This window comes from Emys orbicularis, chromosome 11, assembly GCF_028017835.1.
Source record: "Emys orbicularis isolate rEmyOrb1 chromosome 11, rEmyOrb1.hap1, whole genome shotgun sequence".
In the NCBI taxonomy this organism is placed as follows: Eukaryota; Metazoa; Chordata; order Testudines; family Emydidae; genus Emys; species Emys orbicularis.
Window position 1 is genome coordinate 57890175 of NC_088693.1, and position 26969 is coordinate 57917143.

The 26969-nt window shown below is 44.1% G+C and overlaps 1 protein-coding gene across 3 annotated transcripts; it reads right to left on the minus strand.

Annotated features, from left to right (window-relative positions):
- Window positions 1-242: 242 nt before the first annotated feature.
- FTCDNL1 (formiminotransferase cyclodeaminase N-terminal like) lies at window positions 243-26969 on the minus strand. 3 transcript variants are annotated; one of them, XM_065413775.1, is made up of 6 exons: window positions 26811-26969; window positions 18112-18235; window positions 14393-14488; window positions 12275-12427; window positions 10355-10546; window positions 243-682 (listed from the first exon to the last, which is right to left on the minus strand). In XM_065413775.1, the coding sequence occupies exons 1-6, from the start codon at window positions 26967-26969 to the stop codon at window positions 243-245; spliced, it is 1164 nt and encodes a 387-aa protein (XP_065269847.1). The 3 variants fall into 3 exon arrangements, with proteins under 3 accessions (XP_065269847.1, XP_065269846.1, XP_065269845.1); XM_065413774.1 differs by having other exon boundaries at window positions 26771-26969; XM_065413773.1 differs by having other exon boundaries at window positions 26731-26969.

The following is a 26969-nucleotide window of genomic DNA, read 5'->3' on the forward strand; positions in this document are numbered from 1 at the left end:
GACCCCTAGAATCAGGTATGACAAACCATCTTTGGTTTTCTATGGTAGTATATAACATCATCCACTGATCAGATCACAAGGGCAATCAATACACACTTGTAAGGGGAATTGTGGGGAAAAGCCAACTTTGCAAATGTGCATTTGTGTCTCCCCACATAAACAAAATAATGTGGGTTTCTTTAATTGGTAAGGACCATAATTTCAACATACCATGATTCATAACTGCTGAGGTAAAATGGGCATCACATGAACATGCCTCCCCTCATCCTCCAGAATTCTCCAATGCCTTTCTTTAATGCATATGTGGCACAGTGCTTACACTCCTCTGGAGTAAATCCAACTAAGGCTGTCCTGGCAGTATTTATCCCATAGTCGCTGGCCAATTTTTTAATTTGAGCCTCTATAGATTGAGGGGATACATAAGAAAAAGTCTTCCCAAGAACACAATACGAAATGTACCCAAAGTCTTCATGTGCGGTCATTGTATTGTCTTGCTCTTCAAAGCTCTCCACATTACAAGTGATTTCCATTTTCCCATTGTGGGGAAAAGCCATAGTCTGTACACCCTTTAAACCACGTGTATTGCTGCCTCGGATAGCACGTGCTATATCTTTTCCTGTAGCCATGTCTTGAGTGTCTATAGTCACATTGCAATTCATCACATAGGGGCTGGCTCCAACACCTATAACCAGCAGAAAAACAGATTAGTCAATTAGAACAATCCTCCTTATGAATTCCAGTGACTTTGCCTCTGCATCTGTTTTCACATTTATAATGATCTGAGGCCAGATTCTGGCCTTGAATGTGCCCCAGTGATTCCAACTGACTTCAGTGAGAGCTCTGCAGGCACATCTGAGGCCAGACCTTGCCCCCTAAGCAATTATTTTAAACTCATTTTATCTTTGTAATTCTATGCTCCTTGGTTTTAATTCTGTGCTTAAGCTTTTCTTTTTATTCTCCAGCTCAATAACATTTCTTTTGTTCTGCTCCCTTACCCCAATGCCTGCAAAAGTAGAAATCCCTTTGCATGTACAGAGAAACAGGCTTATTAAAACTAGACTAGGCACATTTATGCTTCCCCACCACTCCCTCATTCTGAAGGAATATTTTAGCTCCTAATGATGGGTCCCTGGGTCTAACTCTTGGGAATTCTGCATGAATGAATTAGAGAAGAGTTGATTTCATCAATATTAAATTTCCCTCCTTTCAAAATGCAATGGATCAAACATTTATCCCAAACTCTTGCAGAAAGCAAATTAGTTCAGAAAAGAAATGGAATATATATTTCTTTTTTGCCTGATTAGAAATAGGTTGATGCTTTTTAGCTGCTGCTCTTACAGAGAAAATGTCAACCGTGGGTGAACTCTTGATGAAATCTCTCAACTTTGAAAAGGCAATATACAAGCGGCCCTCGCCTCCCCCTAGTCAGCGACCACTACAAGCTATTTTAGCACCCACATTGTTTCAGGGTCCCAGTGTTATTCCTCACAGTTGTTCTGGATGCCATGTTTAACTATTGACTGGAAAAGCAGGCAACCTATTCTAAGACATCTGCTAAGGGATATGGAAACTAACCCATACATACATCTTTCCTTGCCCTAAGCAATAGGAGACCATCTCCTTCCTGATAGTCCCTGCTGGCCCATGGAACAAGAATCTCTGGGTTGTCTCCAAAGTCGTATCACTTTGAGAACGAGTGCAAAGCACCATCCAGGGGAAAAAGAGGACTATCAGCTGAACCTAACATTTTAATTTTCCCATCATCCCACCATACACACACTTACACTTCAGTGTATATTACAGCAGAGGACTAGAATGCAAGATCCTACTTGTGCCTATTCTCAGATCAGATCAAGATTCACTGTGTGTGACCTTGGATAAGGACAATTTGTGTGTCACACAGCTTGTGATTTTAGATACTGTGTAGGACCTGGGGACCCCTTATGACCATGCCTCCCATTTAAGCCCCTTGTGACTCAATCAACCTTGCTAAAATTGAGCGTAAAACAAAACAAAACAAAAAAGTAAGACCACTACAAACAAGATCATTCAGATGCATTTTGCTGGTTAAATCTATTACAAAATAATGAAGCACCAATTCAACAAATTAAAAATAGCATACTAATTTAAAGCAAAAATTGTAAATACCCTAAAAATGGCTTTTAAAATGATGAATAAGTTTGCATTCATCCACTGACACCGCTGTTTCACTCCCTTCTTTTCAACTTTTGCAGTGGGCTAGAATTTTATTTTGTTCCACTTCACATTTACTGCAATTTTCAAATATCACGCAACAAACATCCTTGGCATTTACTTTACATGGCCTAATGACCAGGCACTATATGCCTGAATGGCACTTGTGTAGATCCTGACTATGTTTAGCTGATATTTATAATGCATGTTCTGGTGCTTGGATTACCCAGTATTTTTCCCCAACCATTCCCTGAGCAACCATGGCATTTAGCACACAGTAGGCCTAATTCTGCTCTCAGGGTATGTCTACACTAAAGCATCACAGCTACAGCATTGCAGCTGTGTCACTATAGCGTGGATGCTTCCTATATTGACAGAAGGGGTTTTTCCATCGATGTAGGTAACCCACCTCTCTTAAAGGCGGTAGCTAGGTCACCGGAAGAATTCTTCTCTTGACCTAGCTTTGTCCAGGGTGGAGGTTACATCAACCTAACTACATCATACAGGATGCAAAAATTTTCACCACCCTAAGTGACGTAGCTAGATCAATACAATTTTTAGGTGTAGATCAGCCTCAGTTGCACTAAAGTGTATCTGGCCTAACTCCTCTAAAGGTAATGGAATTCACTTTGATGGCATTTGGGATCTTTCTTGTTTACCTCAATCTCTAGGAATGAATTTTTGTTTGCAAGAAGCAAATGTCTCATAAATATTTATATTCATATTTATTTACGCAAAGGTTCAGTCCACTTTATCTGTGTGTCTGTCATCCAAAAAGGAAACAGAAACATTGCCATGTGACTAAGGTGAGCTGTCACAGCGTGAAAAATCACATTAATGCTTGCTTTCAACAATTCATGAGCAATCCAAGGACTGCATCCCCCCCCACACACACATAAATAATAATAAAGTTTGAATGATTTATTTGTATTACAGTCATGCTTAGAGATCCCAATGAGATGAGGGCCTCATTGTGCTAGGAGCAGTACACACATACAGGATAGTCCCTGTCCCAAAGCGCTGTCAATCTAAACAGACTAATGGTGGGAGAAGAAAGAGGCACACAGAGAAATGAATTGTCTTGCCAAAGGTTACACAGCAGGTCAGTGGTCAAGGCTATCAGAAGCCAGCTCTCCCAATGCCCAATTCAGTGCCCTATCCTAGATTCAAATGCAGCCCAAAACAATCAGCTGGTTATGACCAATCGGCAAACAACAACAAACAAGGCCAAATTCAGATAAATTATTCATTACAAATCTCTCTCCCTACTCTACTTATGTATCAGGGAAATGTACAAAGCCTAATGTCTCTCTCTGACAATTTTGCTGGTTTTTAAAAATTCTGAATCATGTACTGTGCAACTGGTGATCCGGTGGTACCACAAAGAACTCTACAGTTAACTGATAGTGATGTAAACTCTTTATGCCAGATTGTTTAAGCACAGAGAAAACAAATGCACTTAATTAAGATCTGATGTGTATTTTTCCCCCATACACAAATGCAATATTTGTGTTTGGGCATTGGCAGAAATGACTGTGATCTATGGTATTAATGTCTGGTTTAAAGATGCTTGTGGCAGGCTCGTGTCTGGAGCAACAAAAATTAAAATGTATTCAGACAAAACAATGGTGAAAAGTCCATTAGAAAAATAAAAAGCAGTGATCATAGAAGAAAAACATGTATTCTTCTCTCAGAAAATTATTCACATATCATAACTTTTCTTAAACAGGATACAAACACTGTCATTCTCAATAAAGTCAAAGGCGCTGAGAGTACTCTTTTCCACCAGAAGTATACAAAGAGCTTTATTTTATCTGGAGGAGAGTAGATAACTCAGCAATGGTTCTGCTTATTTTCCTAGGATGTTTTCAAATTAAATAAATTGGTAGTAAGTGGGCAGGGACACCCAGCTGGTTTCATGCACAAGCCTTATGCATCAGGGAACTTTGGTTCAAGAAATCGGACTGAATCCCCAATAGACCATCATACAACTGGGATGCTGTGGAGAAGCCCACAGTGAAATAGTAACATTGCGTGCTCCAGAATGAAGTATTTGACAGCATTGTAAAGGACATTTTGGAGGGTTTGCTCACATTATATATGGCCATAGCCAGATCTACCAAAATTGTACTCGTCTGCAGTGCACACACATGCAGGCAAGAACTGCGCCAGTGGTTTTTGAAGGGCATCCACTAGACCAAAGACAGCTGAACTAGAACATTAAAGAGTGTCAGTGACTGGATTCCAATATGAGTTATTTCTTGCTAGAATCACAAGTGAATAATCTGTAGGCTGGGGAGAGAGGAGACGGAGGAAGGGTCCATGGCACGTTTGCAAAGACATGCAGACCACACTCCCTGATCCCTGTGCTGGCTCCTATCATGGATGGCCTGTGGAGCAGCTGCTCAGCAGGGTTTTGGGGGAGCCAGGATTTGGGTGGATGGAAAATATCCACCCTGTCATCTTCCTGCTGCGTGTGGGTTTTTGGCAGTCATTTAGGCATAGCATCCTGCCAGAATTGGGACGTTAGTATGGAGATTAATCTTACTGCTTCACTGTCAGCCTGAACAAAAATAAAACCCCACAAAACAGCACTGAGCTCTTTCCTCTCTTCCTCTGGCTAAAAAGCAAACTAGTCGGTTTGTTCCGTGATCAACTCTGCAGTGCTTCTAAAGAACAAAAATGAGCTGGAAACACACTAGGTACTGGCATGCAAATGAGCGGAACCAAAGACAGATTTGAAGCACAGCAGAGCAAAACTTTGGTGTGATGCCCCAAAGCAGATTAAATGGACGTAGTTCTGGTTTTCAAGCACAGCTTCAGGTGAACCCGGTCTGCTGTATGCTCCTGCACCTCACTTGATGTTCCTTGACTTGGACCCAACTGTTTGCTTATACCATAGGGGTAATGTATATTGTATAGGGGTATGATTACAAAAGCCCTTTAATGCGTTGCACTGTAATTAGTCTGTGTAGAAAAGGGGTGAGCAAACTACGGCCTGCGAGCCAGATCCGGCCCCTCAGGGCTTTGGATCTGGCCCACGGGATTGCCACCCCTGTGGCACCGCAGGCCCCGCGCCGCTCCCGGAAGCGGCCAGCACCATGTCCCTGTGGCCCCTGGGGGAGAGGGGGCAGAGGGATCCGCGCGCTGCCCTTGCCTGCAGGCACCGCCCCCCACAGCTCCCATTGGCCAGGAACGAAAAACCGCGGCCAATGGGAGCTTTGGGGGAGGTACCCACAGCACACGAAGCCCTCTGCCCCCACTCCCTCCCATGGGCCGCAAGGACATGGTGCTGGCCGCTTCTGGGAGCGGCGTGGGGCCAGGGCAGGCAGGGAGCCTACCCTGGCCCCGGGTACGTGCTGCTGCCACCCCGGAGCCGCTCCAGGTAAGCGGTGCCGGGCCGGAGCCCGCACCCCAAACTGCTCCTGCACCCCTCATCCCAACTCCCTGCCCTGAGCCCCCTGCCACACCCCGCCTGCACCCCAACCCCCTGCCCCATCCCGCACCCCTCCTGCACCCCAACCCCCTGCCCTGAGCCACCTGCTGCAGCCCGCACCTCTCCTGCACCCCAACCCCCTGCCCTGAGCCCCCTCATGCACCCTGCACCCCTCCTCTGCCCCAACCCCTTGCCCTGAGCCCCTTCCTGCACACCGCACACCCTCCCACACCCCGCACTCCCTCCCACACCCCAACCCCCTGCCCCAGCCCTACATTCATGGCCCTGCATGCAATTTCCCCACCCAGATGTGGCCCTCGGGCCAAAAAGTTGGCCCACCCCAGTGTAGAACCTGTTGGTGTGTGCTCAATGTTCCCTACTATGCTTTAACATTGTTAGTTCTGTTTCATACAGCATTTCAAACTATGCTAAAGCGCAGTAGGGAACATTTAGCGGGAACCAGCAGGGTCTACTTGGATTAATTAATGTACAGTATGTCTGTGCTTTAGAACCCACATCCCCATACAGTGCATTAGCCCAGCATGCAGGCAGAGCTCAAATGAAACTTAGAGATTTTGGAATTTGTTCAGCTGCCAGATTCAAAAGTAAAACTTGGGAGGCAAAAGTAAAGCCAAACCTGCTAGTTCTGCAGCTCTGGGAACAACCCTGGTGCCCCTTCTGTTCTGACTAGAGCTGGGGAGAAATTGTCAGGGGGGGGGGAAAGGCAGATTTTGCAAATTTGGGGTGGTTTCACTGAATTGTTTGAGATGTTTTAAAATAAAACCTTTTGAAATTTCCTTCAAATTTGTATTTAAAAATAAATATAAAAATTCTCAAAACATGTTTGGTTTGACCCAACATAAATTTCCCCCCCAACTTTCCAATCTGACAATTTAAAAAAATAATGTTTTAGTTTGACCGGAAACTAGTTTTTTAATTTTATTTTTCAGAGTTGCCAGCAAACCCAAAAAATGTATTCTTCACCCTGCTCTAGTCCTGACCTGCATGCGTGTGCTCAGAGCTCTCCTACCATACATTCTGTAAGCAAGAATTGTGAAAGGCTTTCCTCAGGTAGAGTTTCTAGGTCATCACACAAGCGTGAGTTTGATAAATCTGTATCATGCTGATGAACTCCAAAAGGATAAGCACACATGTCCACAGCTCACACCTGCCCTAGATAATCACAGAAGCTATATATTGTGGCAATTCTAGGGGTGGCATTTCGGAAGCAATATAGGATAGGTGGCTTTCTCATGTGCACAGCAATGCCTGTGGTGCCCTTCCATCTCAGTTCATTGCAGTGCTGGGTTCTGAGCTCTTGAAACAGGACAGAAAGTCTGACCATGCTTATATATTTCTATATTGTTTTCACTGATTTCAGCAGGAGAAGGATCAAGCTCTATGCACTCTGCCTTACAAGAGTTTGGGAGTGCTCTCCCAACTTGTCACTTGAATTCTTTATCGAGATTCAACTAAAAGCAGCAACAATTAAAGGCTTCTTTTGCAACAATTCTCCACAACTGGGAATTTACTGTCAGAGTCCAGGACCAATAGAGCGACAAGTCTATCCATTTAATCAACATGGATCATGTGTAGTGAGGCAACCGCCTGGAGGTTGGTCAGATGCAGCACTCCCTGATGCCCAACATAATCAGTGTTTAGATTACCTGTCATGGAGGAGGAGCAACTCTGATCTATTTTAAAAAGCACACACACCATTTACTGTCAACATACCAGGCTTCAGTGTTTAAATGACTGCATAAATGTTAAAAGGGTTTGGTTGTTATTTTTTAATATGGTGTTTATTTATAGACCTGAAAGTCATTATTAATAGATCTTCAACTGAGCTTTGGCAAGTCACTTCACCAACCTGTACATCAGTTTCCCCATCTATAAAATGGGAATAATGATGCAGACCTCCTCTGTAAAGCACTTTGAGAGCTATTCATTAAAAGCTCTATATAAGAGCTAGGGATTATTGTTATAATAAATAATAATAAAACATTCGCAAAAGGAGGGGCATTGCCATTTATTTCTAAAGTCTTCTCCTATCATCTACTTTTGTTTGTAAAAAAACATCTTGGAAACTTGAAACTGAAACCTGCTTCTTTACTAAACTTTTATCCTACATTGTGGGGATGTGGACTAATGTGTTATTGTACTTTTCACTGTTGGAGCTGGACAGATGGCACTGATTTTATATTTTAATCATTTAAATTGTGGAGGAAAAAGATATAGTGGGGTTTAATGGGAAAATAAATATAACACACAAGTGACATTCACAGCAGCGATTCAAGTTAGGAAAAGAGCAGTGTCAGCACTCCCCACCCAGCTCCCTACTGTTATTACTACCTATACAAGTCTCAACTTGGCCCCCAATCCTACAAACACCTATGCATATATTCAACTTTACACACGTGAACAGTCTCAATGGGACTACTCACCTTCATGTGTCAGGGTTTCAGCCAGACACCTACAGGGATCAGGAAGGGATTACCTCCCCCCCATGAAGTCTGGATATGTTTGGTTTTTTTAAACTCCTTCCTCTGAAGGCCACACGGCTGGAAATGGGATATTGGACAGGGCTCTGAGGTGTTGTCACCAAGCATTCTCTCTCTCAGGTGCTTGGCGGGCTGGTTCTTACTCACATGTTCAGGGTCTAACTGATCACCCTGTGTAGGGTTGGAAAGGAATTTCCCCCCAAGTCAGACTGGCAGCCATGTTGGGGTTTTTTTGCCTTCCTCTGAAGCCGTTGGGTGCGGGTCACTTGCCAAAATTATCTGGGTCTCTCTCACTTAATCATTTCCCTGCCACTGTAGGGGCCTTGGACACTGGTGCACCTTGCTCCCTCCTATTCTCTGCCTGCAGCACATAATAGTCTAGTCTCCCGTGGGCAATAAAACTTTGGTCTCATTTCAGTTGTTAGGTTTAGTTGTGTGGGTGCTGGGTGGTGTTTGCAGACTGTAATATAAAGGAGGTCAGACTAGATGAGCTGGTGTCCCTTCTGGCCTTAAACTCCATGACTTTATAAAAAGAAGCAAGAGCACAAGTGCTCACAGGATCAGAATCTTAGGGCCTGACTCAGCAAGGTACCTAAGCATGTGCAGAACTTTTAAGTGGGTGAGTAGCCCTATTGACTTCAGTGGGACTACTCACCTGCTTAAACTTAGGAACATGCTTAAGTACCTTGCTGAATCATGGCATCCATGGGGAAATTCAGCAATTGCCTGGAATATACCAAGCACTGGTGCTTTACAAATAAGTAAATAATCATAATAATACAAATATAAGTATTTTGTAGGCACAGACCTAGGGTGGGATTTTCAATGGGACTTGAACACCTAACTCTTTAGGTTCCTTTCTGGACCCCAACACAAACCATCAACATCCTGTATACAGACACAAAATTCAGTTTCCTAGGTGCCCTTTTTATGGAGGATTTCACATCCCAGAAGGAAGAATATTCTTGTTCTTATCCTCCTCGCTTTTCAGCTGAAGACGCATAACCCTGTAAATTAAATTTGATACACACAAGAGCTTGCATACAGATACATTTTAGTATGAAAAATATAGCCCTTATGTTTGATTTTTAAATCATTTCTGCCTTGTAATACTGACTGTTTGTATTGCATCTAGATAACAATATAGTTGACTATCCCGATCTGTCTCCTGAAAGGGTTAGAGGCAGAATGCTCAATAGGCAAACTTCCATATAAACTTAAAAAATAATTGATGATTTAGCCAAAGTTATCTGCATATTTCTAAATGACCATCAGGAAAAGTAGCCGGGAAGAGGAATTCAAATGCTTAGGGAAGTCTCTCTCTCAGATTTCTTCTCAGGGAGCTGCTGGCTGAGAAAGCAGTGATAAGTACCAGTCTTCATCATCTCTCAGTTCCAAGTGGATTTACTAGTAAAGATGGAAAGTGATGCCTGTCTCATAAACATACAAGAGATGGAGAGTTCTGCTCCGTTTTGAGAGTGCCACAAAACTGTTCAACAGCTTTAAAATAAGCTTCTTCTCATGCTTACGACAATCTCTTTCTGTCACATTCTCCTCACAATCAGAGTTTTTTAAAACCGATTCCCTCATTTATTGCCCTATATCAGTGTTTCCCAAACTTGGGACGCCGCTTGTGTAGGGAAAACCCCTGGCGGGCCGGGCCGGTTTGTTTATCTGCTGCGTCCACAGGTCCAGCCGATCGCGACTCCCACTGGCCGTGGTTCGCTGCTCCAGGCCAATGGGAGCTGCTGGAAGTGGCGCGGGCTGAGGGATGTACTGGCCGCTGCTTCCTGCAGCTTCCATTGGCCTGGAGCAGCGAATCACGGCCAGTGGGAGCCGCGATCGGCCGGACCTGCGGACGCGGCAGATAAACAAACCGGCCTGGCCCGCCAGGGGCTTTCCCTATACAAGCGGCATCCTAAGTTTGGGAAACACTGCCCTATATGTTTAAATCGGCTACCAATATTTTCTCAATACATTCTATTACAGGGCAAATCCTGAGGTCCTTACTCAGGTACAGAGGTCAATGGAAGTTTCTCCTGAGTATGGACTGAGTAAAGGGCTTCAGGATTTGGCCCTTTTACAGGGCCTGATCCAAAGCCCATTGAAGTAAGTGAGAGTCATTCCATTGACTGTAATGGACTTCAGACCTGGCCCACAGTGAGCATTTTTAACCATATCAGATTCTATATTTTAGCCAGGTATTAAGCAATGCAGTTCCTACCTGTTAGACCGTATCGTTGGGAAGGCACAGCTCCTATATCAGGTTTAACTTCCATTGACTTGAAATCTCTCCCTTTAAACCAACCCAGCTGTTTTCTTCTCTGAACCAGACTTCGTTTCTCAGGCTGATCAGCTTGCCCAAAAAGAAACATACTGCATCCTGGGACACGAAGGGTCAAAATCTCAGCTATGCCTGTAGAAATTTTTTTAAAAAGCACAACACCAATGCTTAACTTTACAGCAAAACTATTAAATTTGATTTAATTGAATGAGACCAATGCAGTAAAAACAAATAACGTGACAATGGAAGGATCAGAATCCACACCCTATCCATACTGAATGCCACTATGATGACCCATCATTCCAGTACCACTCTGATCCAGTACTATATTTCCATAGTCTACAAGGCCATATGCAGCAATGGTAGCATAAGGATTAGAATCTATAACCTCACAGAGACTTCCTACGCCAGGATTAAAGCTCCCCAATTCACAGTGCCCTGAAGGGGCCATGCACACTGTTTAATTTTTGTTCAAGTGGTCTGAAGGCATCTACTCAGGATTATTTGCTTTCACTTCAAACTATTGCTTTTATGGTGGTTCTGTTTTAACTTTGGATATTTAGATTATGCATTCAGTGACTGTGTCAAGGATAGCCTAAACCAAAATGAAAGGCTTGTTTGTACAGTAGTTTAAATAATGCTTATATTGTTATCACAAAAGCTTTCCTATAGATGTATAACAGACAACACAGTGGTTACAATTGGATTTTTCACTGGATTTTAGAGTAATAAAAAAGTGCATAAAGTCTGCAGTTTTGAATCCACTTACAGTGACTGTATATGCTTGACTTGCACTAATGTGTATCTTGTGTCTGCAAAGTTACTTAAAACTCCCCTCAGCTTTGTTTCTTTCAGGTCAGTTAGGGCATGTCTAAACTTACCTCCGGAGCGATCGATCCAGCGGGGGTCGATTTATCGCGTGACGCGATAAATCGACCGCCGAGCGCTCTCCTGTCGACTCCAGTACTCCACCGGAGCGAAAAGTGCAGGCGGAATCGACGGGGGAGCGTCAGCAGTCGACCTACCGCAGCGAAGACACAGCAGTAAGTAGATCTAAGTACGTCGACTTCAGCTACGTTATTCACGTAGCTGAAGTTGCATACGTGAGATTGATTTCAACCTCCGCAGCGTAGACCAGGCCTTATTTAAGGCAGCTAGTGTGCAGGGATTTTAACCTTCCAACCCTGAAGCCTTGTACATGCTTCACTTTTACTACAGGTCAGAAACCCATCTCTATCTGAAGTGTCCACTCTAGCCGTGACACACAAAGGAAGAGTTTGAGTCTCAATCGAAGCACCTTGATCCCCAGGCCTTCAGGGACTGAGACTGCTGCAGAAGGAGGAGCACTGTCAAGTCACCAGCATAACATCACATGACAAATCACGTGATGAATGCAAATAACATCATTCAGTGTATTTCAGAAAGGAGCTCAGACATTAGAGTGATGAGGGAAGGTACAAGAACCTGAATGGAACAGAATATTTTCACCCTAAAGAGTCCCAAAATGCTTTGCAAGCAAGCTACTCTGTCTAATGCAAAGAATGTCATGGGAAGCATTGCTGACCACAAAAGGTCATGGCTTTGACACCCAGCATGGAGTTGCATGGCTGTGAGAGCCAAATTTATCTAACCCCATTTTGGTTCAGGTCCCAATTCAGGAAAGCACTTAAGCACATGCTTAATGCACATGCTAGAATTTAAAGTGGTATAAACTGGTCATGTTAAAGCCTAGGGTAAGTTGAAACACGTACCTTTAAACCCTATTCTAGAAAAGGCCAGAGACAGAATTTAAGGAACAGTATCATCCTTGCTCTCCGTCAATCCCATCAGCAAAATTGGGACTCTAAAACTTCCACTTACTTTGAGCCACTTTTCCACATTCCTCCACGCCTACATCCAAAAGAGGATAGATAGGAACTAAGTCCACTGCTCCAAGGCAAGGATGGATTCCTTCCTGGATAGCCATATCAATTGACCGGAAAGCCTCAGTGCAGGCAGCAATGACATAGTTGCCTAACAAATGCAAAATAGACAATTAGGGATCAGTCAAACCTGAATAAAACACTGAGGATTAGTCAGAAGGACACTTCTGTTCTGAATCACATGAAGGGATTCTATTTGAAAACACAACTAATTTAAAACCAAACAAAAGAGACAGGAAAGTTAAAATTACACTCAGCTTCTTGCTCCAGGACTAAAGTGGTGCAGATAATCTCTTTCTAATTCACTTTATACATTAATAGCACCATTTCCCCCCGCTGATCTTAGAAGAGATGTGTTGAGGAAATTTCAAGGTCCTGTAACTCTTAGAAATGTGCTTACCTCAATAAAGCTGGGCATTAAACACAGAAATGGACTAAAAAACATTTGGAATGAAATAAAAATCTTATCACAAGGCAATTAATTTTGTATCCTGCTGTTTTTGGTTTCAGACCAAACTCAGTAACAGTTTATTTTACTGAAGTACTGAATGCTAAAATGTGTAATATTTGCTGGCTCTTTACATTCTCATTCTGTTTTCTACTCAATATACTGTTTTCACTTACATGCCAAATATCTGGATAACGCCTTTTTAAGGGGGGAAAAGGAGTCTTATTTTATTTCTCCATCATATTTAAAAACAAAATTAAAAATCATGTTAAGGGTACTGTGTGACAACAATGTACTTACTTATCACCTCATTTATTAAAAAAACATAGCACTTAATGGAGGAAATTAATAGGTAAGAGGATAAATCTAATATTGGTCAGAATGTGTATATTATGTGGGCAAAGAAAGAAATGTATTCTCCTCAAAATAATCTTATCTATACAAATTAAAAATCCAGGAGCATTTTCTTGTTAAGGAAACTGTTAAATGGGAACTATCAATTGATGTATTTTTACAACAAATTTTTGGAAAAAGAACTTACAATTGCTCTTTTATTTTAGAATAATATTGTATATGTGGTTTCATAAAAAAAGTGTGTAATATAATTTATAGTAAACTTATGTATGTGAACTAGCATTAGAAATTGATCAACATGGGACATTAATGAGAACATATATTATTTTATGTTTCTTTTTCAGAAGGGCACTATGGTGTGTTTATATTCTGAGATTACTAATGGAAGAACAATATCCATCTGGGGTCAGAGTTAAGCTTGTTGTGATGTATGAGTAATTAAAATGAAAGTAACAAGCACAAAAACACATCCTTTTTTTAAACAAACGGAAATTCTGCCTAGTGATGGTGTAAAGATTAGTGTAAAATATCACTGTGAACTTTACCAAATTGCTAAATAAATAAGAGTCTGATCATGCTAACAAGGAAACCACAGAGAATTCTGTTTTAAAAGAAATGGCATTATATAGCTTTAAGAAAGCATCAGTCTCAAGTAACTTTAGAAATATATACCACTTTTCGTTATTTCAGTTATCCAAACAAGATCCATGTTAACCTCACATCGAAAGCTCTGAATAACTTCCTCTGAAGTGTATAAACAAAATGGATATCCATTTTGGAACTGAGCCTGCAGGTAACTCTTATCAAATGTAATCTGAGTGTAACAGTTCTTTTCATGAAGTGATCCACTGGTTTTCCCACTGGAACAACAGAAATCTTATTTATTTAGCGTGACACTTTTAGAGGCATGAAGGAGAACTGGGTGGCTACTATCCATTTGTGTGTGTGAAAATCTCCTCAACAATTTGCTAAAGTTCACATGGTTATTTTCCAAGAAGCTTTATACCATCACTAGGCAGTTCTCCCATTTTAAAAATGGTGTGTTTGAGGCTTGCTACTTACAGAATGTTCAGACTGAACAATTCCAACTCCCAATTTATCCAGGAAGCCTCCAGGTAGTTATAAAGGGCAGGAAACCAGAGATGAGCCCTTCTTTCCCCAGTCAGTCAAAGCAGAAGTTATCTGAAAATTAACAGAAAGAAAGAGAATTTTTGAAGTGTAAAAATATTTAAACAACATAACAGATCCTCTTACCTAACATATCAATGGGAGCTACTATGGTTATGACTGATCTGTTGTAATCATAATCAGAAAATATATTAAGTACTGCGGCTTGAGAATGTTTCTGTCCTGTGGGAGGAAAAACAAGAGATTTCAGACTTTTCATACACATCAAATGGCAGATGTTTAAGACCCCGATTCACCAATCACTTAAGCATGTGCCAAACTTTATGGGGCTTAGGCACATGGTTAAAGTTAAGTTTTTAGGGCCCAGCTCCTCAAAGGTATTTAGACATCCCATTGTTTTTGCATCTAGGCCTAAGTGCTTTGCTAAACAGGGACAGACTTAAACATGTCCTTACATACGTACTTTGATGAACAGGGGCCTAAATTATTATGTCTCTTTATTTAGAGTATTCATGATATGTGTATTGAAACCTTCAGGAGTTCCGATCTGCTACCAAAGAGGTTGTTCCTCATGCACATAGTCCATTGACTTCAACGGGACTGCTTGTAGGAATAAGGGTGCAGGAGTGAGCTTCCCAGGCCTGATTCTGCAAGTCCCTCAATGCCTCCTCGTGAACGCTTCCTCACTGACATCAAGTGCTGGGGGGACACTCATGGGAATTGTGGGATCAGCGTCGCACAGAAAGCACGCTGCACGATCAGGACCATACTCTATAGCTGTACTCCATTTGAATCCAACCCCCACCTTACAAACAGCACTAACCCAGAGCCCTGAGCCTGCACAGCCTGAGTCCCACTGAGGCCACTAACACTCTGTGCTAGATAACTATTTGCAGGATTGGGACCTTATTAACTATGTCCCAACACACTTTTGAGAATGAAAGGCTACAGCAGAGAGGACCCTGGTATAAATTACAGAAAACCATGGTGCAAAGACATGGTAGGAGGCCAAATTCTGACCTCATCTTTGTGGTTGCAGCTCTCATCAAAGCTAATGGGAGCTGCATATGTGCATGTGAAGGCAGAATTTGGCCCTCTGGTGAATAAATTATAACATTCAGACAAAAGGTCAGAATCAGAGGGATAGAGAAACAGATGCAAGTATTTTATGAGTCATATCCACATTACCACTGCCAGACAAACCATAGAATACCGAAGTGGTTATGGGCTAAGCATCAGCCTAGAATTTTAGCCTAAAGGGCCTGATCCAAAGCCCAATGAAATCAATGGGAGTCCTTTAGAACAGCTTTAAATGAACTTCCTGAGATATGTTGATTTACATCAGTCACCTTGAAGCTATTTCACACATAAGTTTTTCTTGTTTAATTGAAAAAAGTACAAAAACACAAAAATCTCTTTTCTTAACAATTAAACACTGTAAATTCCTTATCATCTCACACCTATTTTTTCTGTGGTGAAAGAAAACCAGAAATGAGATCAGAGATCCTGCTATTTTAGTAGTTTTTCAACATAGCTCCTGATGGGGAAAAAACATGAATTTATTTTTCAATCTGAAAAGCTTTTAGTCTCATTTTCATCCCATTCAACTGAGTAAATTGCTGAAAGAATAAAACATTCTTCCCTGAATATCCGTATAGGAAAAAAAAAGATGGCTGGCAAACAGAGCTGTCAGCATGAATTTCAGCAGAAGTAAATTGTTTGCTATTTGTAATGGAGTGTAATAGCGATAATTCCATTTGAACTGTTGCCACTAATAAGCTAATAAAACTATGAGTCAAGACCTAGCCATCCATCAGTGTTTGGCTGCCGCATATTTCTTTGTACACTCACTTAATCACAGAGCCAAGTAACTTTAAGTGTTGCTGTTTCTGAAAATGATGAGCCAGAACTGGCATTTTCTCTGCGTTAACAGCAAAAAAAACTACAGCTGCATATCAACTCCTAAGGAGTTTTCTTCAGCATTTAACAGGTGTTTTCACAGATACTCCAATCTTCTTCCAAAATGCAAGCTACTATTTAAATGCACAGAGATCAGAAAACAGTTTGAAAGAGAATACAAAAAGAAATGGTTAAAAATCAATGCAATGGAGTGGCATGCGTAATATGCATATATGTAGACAGCAAATTCTCTGGGACAGGGAGCATATCTTTTTAAAAGTCTTTTAAAAGTGCCATGCTGTGTTCTGGCTGCTATATAACATGTAATCATTAAGAATTAATACATAGGTTACTACTTGGCTGTGGGGCTAATGTGATCTATAACCAGACATCAAAACACCGGTTAGGTAACAACCAAACTGCTTTACTATAAATGGTTTGATTAAAACATATATCTATATATATGCATTTTCTCAGACCAAGAAAATTAAACAGCATTTCTCATATTCTGGATTGTTTGTTCATGTTCCCAACAAAAGCATCTAATTAGCAAAGATGCTATGAGGCAATGAAACATAGCTGACTCCAGAGAAAGTTCTTTGACTGTACTAAAGTTTACCCTCTTAATGGCACACATTTCTCCAACGAACTATGGGTACATTTCTTCTCAAAGGTGAAATTCACCTCTCTGCAGACAGCCAGCACAACATCTGTGCACAACACAAACTCTAATTTGAGGGCTTGCATGGGACTTAAGTGGTGCGTAGGCCTTAGGCTGACTCTCTGCAGAGGGACATATTTATCTAACACGCATATCTACATTCAATACAATCAAGCAGGTATTCCCGACCAAAATCATGGTGTCAAACTCCCCCTAAGATACACAGGCAGACTTCTGCAAGGTCCAGATGCCCCTGGGCTCTTCTCCTCCCCTCCCCAGGGAGTGTTACCAGTACTACACCCTGCTCTCTCTCTATCAGCCAAGCCAGTGCTGCTGTACTGCAGCGACTAGGGAGAAAGGCAGCTTGCAATAGCTGGCTGAGAGTGGAGAGTCTCTGCCAGGCTCACCAGAACAGTTAGGGGATGAGGAGAGAGACCTGAAGGAAAGAGGGGGGGAGGAGCAAAAAATAAAATAAACTGCAAACAAAAAAATTTAAGATACAAAACAAGACAGAAAGGTGGGGAAAAAGAAAGTAAGGGACAGTAGAGGGCAGTGAATGCGTGGGAAAGAGAGAATGGACAGAGACAAAGGTGAGACTGTGCGTCCCTTCTCCCCAAGAGGTTTTCCCAAGCACCAGTCTTAGGGAGGAAGAATGGTGTTGAGGTAAAGCCCAGGAGATCTATTTGTGACTCTGCCATTGACTCAATGCATGACTGGGAGTAAATCACGTAACCTGTTTCCGAGTCTTAGTCTCTCCGGACCACTAAAACAAGGATAATACTACCCACCTATCCTACACGAAGTACGTGGTTCACTCAAGTGTGTAAGCACTTTGAGACCCTGCCTTGGGAGGGGCTATAAAAACACAGTGTATCACTAATCCATCATGAGGCCATCAGCAAAAAGTATCTGTGTTAATGGATGTTGTATGACAATAGGCCACATAAGTACAGGTCATGGGTTCTCAAGTTGGGAGGGGGGGTGTCACAAACTAGTTTCACGTGTTCCCTTTTTCTCTTGTAACTATGGGTCATAGTACAGAAACGGTTGAGAACCACCAGTATAATTTTTTTTGTTTGGTACCCCCTGCAGAAATATAATGTGCTGGAAAAATATTAGGAAAAAAGAGCCAAGCAGCAAAAAAGAAAAAAAGACCATAAATTGAGAACATCACCAAAAAAAGTTAAACTATTGTAATAATTTATCTCAAGGATAACAGAGCATACAATTTAATAAACATCATATTGAAATGCTCCTATTCCAACTTATTCTGTTTGCCTCTTACCATTATCATCATAAAGAGCAGCTTTAGCTATTTTCTCAACAATATCTTTTTTTCTGGCTTCTGAAATGTTTAGTAAACAGGCAGCCAGACGAAAGCCCACTTTGGTGGAAGACATTTTCACTCTCTGACACAGAAACATAAGAAAATATTTTCTTCTCTCATCCTCATGCTTTCACTCTTGCTCGTGTTTTCATTTCTGGACTTCGTTTTTAACCCATATACTTTAAAAAAAAAAGACAATTATTTGGTAACTAAGCAACCAATGCTGCATAAATTTTCACCTCAGCATCTTCTTTTCACAAAGAGGAATGAAATTTTGAGGTTTATTTGAGAAGCCATTACATGTTGCAATAGCCATGCACACATCATCAGTTTAGCAGCAAACTCAGTACAATCACTCAAGCTACTAAAAACTGGACTATGCCATAAAACTGAAATTATTTGCCTTTCAATGCAGGTGGAAATGAGTGTGCCAGGTTGTCTCAAGGACCTTTTACAAGCTCATTCACACTTCGCTGGCATCCGATTTAAAAATTTTGTTAAAGCTAATGTTAAAAAATTATATAGTACACAGGTAAAGAAAAAAGTGTCTGCACATCTGGGTATAGTGCTTAGATTATCCACAAATACAAAGTTTGTTTTTACAGTGATAAGATACATACAGTGCATAATCAGCAATAACCCAAATTTAGGTGAATAAATTGAATTACACATTACTGAAATACTATCCAGGCTAGGTACAAAATGTTGGAGAAGGGACAGTGGGTTAAAGAAGTTAACCATCCATGACTTCACCTTGAACCAATACATTTCAAACATTTCATTACCTACCACAGAAGGATTAGTATCTAAATATCTGTTAGAATGAATAGACGTCTAAAGCTTTTATTCTACTGGGAACAGAGAAAATTCTTCTCTTTTAGTTGTGTAGTTAGACAGCTGCCACCTTCCATAACAGACGAGGCTGCATTTCAGTGTCAGGTATAGTGATTTTATATATAGCTGGATAGATATAGATCTCTCTCTCTATATATATATATCCAATCCAAGTTCTGCCCTCAGATGTGGCCAACTTGCAAGCCATACTGTAAATTTCATAGCATGCTTTGAGCTCTTTCAATGGAAGGCTTTACACCTGCACAAGTGTCAGTCCTTATTATTATTGTGGCCTGTCCTAAGCACTCTGGCCAACAATGTTTGTGTCGTGGTGGACACACATTCAAAAACAAAATTTGTGTCCCATACTATGGCAATAATACTTTTAGTTAGTATTGCTGACTGTCACTGACAGATCTGCAGTGTTTTGTGAACCCTATTAGAAGTTAATGACTAACCTGGAGAAGCACCAGGTTTGGGCAGTTAAGAATGCAGATTTTCATGTTATAGAAAACAATCAAAAGTCTATTAATCTATACAAATTAAAGCCTTACTCCTGCAAGCTAATCCAATCGGATGGACCTTCATGAATTCAACAGGGTTCCATGCAGGTGCCAGGGTCTGCCCGCATGGATCAGCTTTTATAAAGCAGACAACTTCTGCCGTTCACTTGTTTTCATTGTGTTTGTATATTTTAAGCTGTTTTATCTGGCATTTAGAGCAACCCCTAAAGGTATGTCTACACTGCAGGTGGAAGCAAACCTCCCCATCCAGGCAGGCAGACTGGAGCAAGTGGGGCTGGAACAAGAAAGCTAAAAATAGCGGTCTGTAGACTGCTGGTGGGGCTGCTCAAGCACACCCAACCCCCTAGGCTAGAGAGCCAAGTCACAACTCCCATACTGCTATTTTTAACACACTAGCTGGTGCCCCGCTTGCAGGAGTCTGCCTACCTGGGCTGGGAGACTCACTTCCAGCTGCAGCATAGACAGACCTTTTCAGTGCAAAATACAGGGCTTAATTTCCCATGATCCCACCTCTCATTCTAAGTCTGGATTTCCCCTGGATCTGAATTGCTCAAAAAGGTGCTGGAAAATCTATCTCCACCGCAGGAACTGAAATCACCAGCTGCACAGAGGAACTAGGAGTATTTTGTTTATGTAGCATGCTCATATTTTTCCCCACTGGAAATAAAACTGAGAGAATCAGTTATAGAACATTTGTTCACATACAATATATACAATTTACATAAAGTAATAATTTTAGGCTTACACAGACTACCAGTTAATAATATTTTGCATATCTACAGTGCCTTCTATCCAAGGATCTCAAAACTTATTATAAAAAGGCTTAAGCATTTCTAGGACCAGAGCCTTAAACCTCACAAAGCCCTGTGAGGCAGGGGAGTATTATTGTCCTCATTTTGCAGATGGGGAACTGAAGCACAGCAGGGTTACATGATTTTGCCCAACTGCAAGTCAAGGACACAGCAGAACATAGATCCAGCTTTGCAGCTGATGTTCATGTTGCCAATTTTTGCTAATTTTATCATGAGTCTTGCAATATGTGGTGTTTTCCTAAAGCTCCAGCTCCTGGAATCAAGTGATTACAGTAACTCCTCACTCAAAGTCATCCTGGTTAACGTTGTTTCGTTGCTGATCAATTAGAGAACATGCTCGTTTAAAGTTGCACAATACTCCCTTATAACATTGTTTGGCAGCTGCCTGTTTTGTCCACTGCTTGCAGAAAGAGCAGCCCATTGCAGCTAGCTGGTGGGGGCTTGGAACCAGGGTAGGCCGGCAGCCCGCCTATCAGCTCCCCGCTCCCCTAAGTTCCCTGTGCGGCAGTCGCCCAATTGCCCTATCAATTGCCAGACAGTTCAGCTGTTCCTCCCCCCACTGCCATGTGCTGCTCCTGCCCTCTGCCTTGGAGCTGCTCCCAGGAGCCTCCTGCTTGCTGGGGGGGGAAGGGAGGAGAACAGTGCTAATGTCAGGGTGTCCCCCTCCTCCTCCCCCCTGCTTCTTTACCTCAGCCACAGAGCAAGGGGGGACACAACAGGGCTCAGGACGGAGGGAGCTTGCTGGCAGCAGCTGCTGTCTCAACTTGCTGATCTACTTAAAAGGGCAGTGTACTTAGAGTGGCGTCACCATACTTAAAGGGGCAATGCATGTCTCTCTCTCTCACACAGGGTGTCTGTCTCCCTCCATTCGTGCCGCCTTGTAGAGTGTGAGGCTACATTAACAACAATGAGTTAACCCTTGAGGGCTCAATTAAGTGCTAGTTCATCATTTAGCAGTAAGGCACTCCCGGGAAATATCCCATCCTCTGACTCCACCACCTCAACCAAGCTTCACAGTCATCATTGCAGTGTACAGTATTAAATTGTTTGTTTAAAACTTATACTGTGTATACATATATATAATATAATCTTTTGTCTGGCAAAAAAAATTTCTCTGGAACCTAACCCCCCCCCATTTACTTTAATTCTTATGGAGAAATTGGATTTGCTTATCATCGTTTTGCTTACAGTAGCATTTTTCAGGAACATAATTACAACGTTAAGCGAGGAGTTACTGTATGTGAGAATCTCTGAAACAATTTCTAGCTTTGGTGCACAGTTGCAGAGAAAGGCTTGATAGAAACTGTGATCCAAGTGCACGCTAAAGGCTCAGAAACCAGGCAGCAACTAAAAAGAAGTGTGTGAGAGAGAGAGAGAAAGAGAGTGTGTATGTGATTTTAAACCAATCTCATAATTTTAGGAGCCTGACACGATTTTTGAATGCTTGGGGTTAGCAGTATGGTGCACGCCATACAACTACAACACATACTATAAACAGAGACAGGCTCTGGGCCATGCAGTTCAGATCTGGATCCAAAACCAAGTCTCCCCGAGCCCTGGTGGCATTTTGAAGCCTCCCGCCTCTTAGGCCTGGTCTACACTACGACTTTAATTCGGATTTAGCAGCGTTAATTCGAATTAACCCTGCACCCGTCCACACAACGGAGCCATTTAGTTCGAAATAAAGGGCGCTTAAAATCGATTTCTGTACTCCACCCCGACGAGCGGAGTAGCGCCAAAATCGATTTTGTCAGTTCGAATTAGGGGTAGTGTGGCCGCAATTCGATGGTATTGGCCTCCGGGAGCTATCCCACAGTGCACCATTGTGACCGCTCTGGACAGCAGTCTGACCTCGGATGCACTGGCCAGGTAGACAGGAAAAGCCCCGCGAACATTTGAATTTCACTTCCTGTTTGCCCAGCGTGGAGAGCACAGGTGACCACAGATAGCTCATCAGCACAGGTAACCATGCAGGCCGATAATCGAAAAAGAGCACCAGCATGGACCGTACGGGAGGTACTGGATCTGATTGCTATATGGGGAGAGGATTCAGTGCTAGCAGAACTTCGTTCAAAGAGATGAAATGCCAAAACTTTTGAAAAAAGCTCCAAGGGCATGATGGAGAGAGGCCACAATAGGGACTCAGATCAGTGCCGCGTGAAAGTCAAGGAGCTCAGACAAGCCTATCAAAAAACAAAGGAGGCAAACGGTCGCTCCGGGTCAGAGCCGCGGACATGCCACTTCTACGCCGAGCTGCATGCAATTCTAGGGGGGGCCGCCACGACTACCCCATCTGTGACCGTGGATTCCGAGGCGGGGATAATCTCATCAGCTACACCTGAGGATTCTGCGGAGGGGGAAGAGGAGGAGGAGGACGAGCTTGCGGAGAGCACCCAGCACTCCGTTCTCCCCAACAGCCAGGATCTTTTTCTCAGCCTGACTGAAGTACCCTCCGAACCCTCCCAAGCCAGTATCCAAGACCACGACCCCATGGAAGGGACCTTTTAAAATATAAAACTTGTTTTAAAAGCAAGGTTTTTTAATGATTATTTTGCCCTGAGGACTTGGGATGCATTCGCAGCCAGTACAGCTACTGGAAAAGTCTGTTAACGTGTCTGGGGATGGAGCGGAAATCCTCCAGGGACATCTCCATGAAGCTCTCCTGGAGGTACTCCAAAAGCCTTGCCACAAGGTTTCTGGGCAGTGCAGCCTTATTCCGTCCTCCATGGTAGGACACTTGACCGCGCCATGCTTGCAGCAAGTAATCTGGTATCATTGCATGACAAAGCCTGGCAGCGTATGGTCCCGGTGTTTGCTGGCATTCAAGCAACATCCGTTCTTTATCTTGCTGTGTAATCCTCAGGAGAGTGATATCGCTCATGGTAACCTGGTTGAAATACGGGAATTTAATTAAGGGGACAGAGGTGGCCGTTCCTACTGGGCTGTTTGCCTGTGGCTGAAAAGAAATCCTTCCCTGCAGTTAGGCGAGCGCGGGGGGGGATTGGCCCGGAGCTTTTCGCGTTGGCTAGCAGGGATCTTCCCTGATACCAGCCACGTGGTGTGGGGAGGGATAAAGCGATCACCCCAGAGAATTCATGGCGGGGTGGGGGGTGTTAGTTTGGTTCCTGCCACGCGGTGGGGGGAGGGATAAAGCGATCATCCCAGAGAATTCATGGCGGGGTGGGGGGTGTTAGTTTGGTTCCTGCCACGCGGTGGGGGGAGGGATAAAGCGATCATCCCAGAGAATTCATGGTGGGGTGGGGGGTGTTAGTTTGGTTCCTGCAGGGATCTTCCCTGATACCAGCCACGCGGTGGGGGGAGGGATAAAGCGATCATCCAGAGAATTGGATGGGGGGGGGGTTAGTTTGTTTTCTGCTGCTGAAGGTTAACAGGAAAACCGCAGCACTCAACGGGCTTTGCTTGGTATGTGGGAAAGGAGGGCGCAGAAGCTGAAAGACAATGGCTTACCATGGGTGCATGCAAGCCGAATTCTGTAGCCCGGACCTGCGTCTGTGATCTCTAGCAGCAAAGCCACAGGCACTCAATATTAAGAGGCAAAATGCGACCTTGCACAGAAATCACATGTGCTATGTAATGTGAATAGTGTTGGTCACCGTGAAAGAGTATAAGCATTGTTCTGCAAAATGTATCTTTTTAAAAAATTCTCTCCTTTTTTCCCTCCCTCCAGCAGCTGCAAATTCTTCAAGCCTCCCTCTTCCATCCCGAAGGCTATCACAGATAAGGCGTCGGAAGAAGAAGACGCGAGACGACATGTTCGCAGAAATCATGGAATCCACCCGCAATGACAGAGCTCATCTGAATGAGTGGAAGGACACGGTTTCAAAGTATAGGAAAGAAGCCAGTGAACGTGAGGACAGGAGGGACCAACGTGAGGACATGAGGGACCAACGTGAGGACAGGAGGGACCAACGTGAGGAGAGGAGAGACGCTCGAGATGAGAGGTGGCAGCAGGAAGATCAGAGGAGTCGGGATGCAACGCTGGGGCTGCTGCGTGAGCAAACAGACATGCTCCGGCGTCTGGTGGAGCTTCAGGAACGGCAGGAGGATAACAGAGTGCCGCTACAGCCCCTGTATAACCACCCTCCCCCCTCACCATGTTCCATAGCCTCCTCACCCAGACGTGTAAGAATGCGGGGTGGGAGGCTCCGTACACCTTCCCATTCCACCCCAGTGGACAGCCCAAGCAAAAGGCTGTCATTTTTTTAACCATTTTTTAATGGCCTTTTCCTTCCCTCCTCCCAAACCCCACCCGGGTTCCCTCCCTCTTTTTATAATCTATGAATAAAGAATAAATGATTTTTAAACGATAGTGACTTTATTTGGTTTGAAAGCAAGCTGGGGGAAGGGGGAGGGTGGGTTCCTTACAGAGAATGAGTCAATAAAGGGGGCGGGTTTTCATGAAGGAGAAACAAACAGAAATTTCACACTGTAGCTTGGCCAGTCATGAAACTGGTTTTCAAAGCTTCTCTGATGCACACTGCTTCCTGGTGTGCTCTTCTAATCGCCCTGGTGTCTGGCTGCGCGTAATCAGCAGCCAGGCGATTTGCCTCAGCCTCCCACCCTGCCATAAAGGTCTCCCCCTTACTTTCACAGAGATTGTGGAGCACACAGCAAGCAGAAATAACAATGGGGAGATTTCTTTGGCTGAGGTCAGAGCGAGTCAGTAGCGATCGCCAGCAACCTTTTAAACGGCCAAATGCACATTCTACCACCATTCTGCACTTGCTCAGCCTGTAGTTAAACAGCTCCTGACTCCTGTCCAGGCTGCCTGTGTATGGTTTCATGAGCCATGGCATTAAGGGGTAGGCTGGGTCCCCAAGAATAACTATTGGCATTTCAACATCCCCAACGGTTATTTTCTGGTCCGGGAAGTAAGTCCCTTGCTGCAGCCCTTTAAACAGAATAGTGTTCCTGAAGACGCGAGCGTCATGAACCCTTCCCGGCCAGCCCGCGTTGATGTTGGTGAAACGTCCCTTGTGATCCACAAGTGCTTGCAGCACCATTGAAAAGTACCCCTTGCGGTTTATGTACTGGCTACCCTGGTGCTCCGGTGCCAAGATAGGGATATGGGTTCTATCTATCGCCCCACCACAGTTAGGGAATCCCATTGCAGCAAAGCCATCCACTATGACCTGCACATTTCCCAGAGTCACTACCTTTCGTAGCAGCACCTCAATGATTGCTTTGGCTACTTGCATCACAGCAGCCCCCACAGTAGATTTGCCCACTCCAAATTGATTCCCGACTGACCGGTAGCTGTCTGGCGTTGCAAGCTTCCACAAGGCTATCGCCACTCGCTTCTCAACTGTGAGGGCTGCTCTCATCTTGGTATTCTGGCGTTTCAGGGCAGGGGACAGCAAGTCACAAAGTTCCATGAAAGTGCCCTTATGCATGCGAAAGTTCCGCAGCCACTGGGAATCATCCCACACCTGCAACACTATGCGGTCCCACCAGTCTGTGCTTGTTTCCCTTGCCCAGAATCGGCGTTCCATGGATAGAACCTGCCCCATTAACAACATGATCTCCAAAGCACCAGGGCCCGCGGTTTGAGAGAATTCTGTGTCCGTGTCCATGTCCATGTCCTCATCACGCTGGTCGCTGCGCTCCCGCCGCCGCCGCCTCCTCGCCTCGTTTTTCTGGTCCTGGCTCAGCATAAACTCCACGAGAACGCGCGAGGTGTTTACAATGTTCATGACTGCTGTCTGGAGCTGAGCGGGCTCCATGCTTGCCGTGGTATGGAGTCTGCAGTGTTCACCCAGGAAAAAAGGCGCGAAATGGTTATCTGCCATCCGTTGCTTTCATGCAGGGAGGGAGGGAGGGGTGAGGCTGAACCCAGAACCACCTGCGACAATGTTTTTTGTCCCATCAGGCACTGGGATCTCAACCTAGAATTCCAATGGGCAGGGGAGACTGCGGGAACTATGGGATAGCTATGGGATAGCTACCCACAGTGCAACGCTCCAGAAATCGACGCTAGCCCCGGTACATGGACGCACACCGCCGAATTAATGTGCTTAGTGTGGCCGCATACAATCGAATTTATACAATCTGTTTCCCAAATTCGAATTATCTAAATTCGGATTAATCCCGTAGTGTAGACATACCCTTACAAAGGACCAGGGCTGCTGCGGCTGATTTTAGAGCCTGGGTTTGGCTGGGCGGAGCCTTGCCGTGGGGGCGCTGTCATACTCCAAAGGCCCAGTCCAGCGCTGCGCCGCGCCAGGGCAGACCCCGGTGTTGGAAGCTGGGAAGGGACCCGCACTCCCCGCGCGGGGGTGTGGCGGGGGCGCTCCCCGCTGCTGCCCAGGGGGATGCAGCCGGCCGATCCCAGGAGGGCGGGTGCAGCAAGGGGAAGCTGGCGGGGCCGCTCAACTGGGCTGTTTTACCGCGGCGCCGCCTCTTCCCGTCTGGGGCTCTGGCTCCCACCTCCAGGGGTAGCCGGGTCCCGCTCTCGATCTACTCCAACCTGCCAAGGGCGGACAATGTCTGAGCACAATCCGCAGTCTCTTGCCTCCCTCCTCCGGCGGCCTCCGCTTCGCTGACCTGGCCGGGATCCAGGCAGCACGTGGTTTTCCAGGGCTGGCATTTGCGGCTTCACCCCGCCTCCTGCACCTCCTTGCTGCAT

What these genes read in the sequence shown, in the direction of transcription:
- FTCDNL1 (XM_065413775.1), bottom strand. Translation starts at nt 26,969, where the DNA reads ATGCAGCAAGGAGGTGCAGGAGGCGGGGTGAAGCCGCAAATGCCAGCC. An exon ending in ATGTGGAAAAGTGGCTCAAA is followed by an intron (nt 10,547 to 12,274) that starts GTAAGTGGAAGT and finishes AAATTTCTACAG; the next exon opens with GCATAGCTGAGATTTTGACC. An exon ending in CCAACGATACGGTCTAACAG is followed by an intron (nt 683 to 10,354) that starts GTAGGAACTGCA and finishes TGCTGGTTATAG; the next exon opens with GTGTTGGAGCCAGCCCCTAT.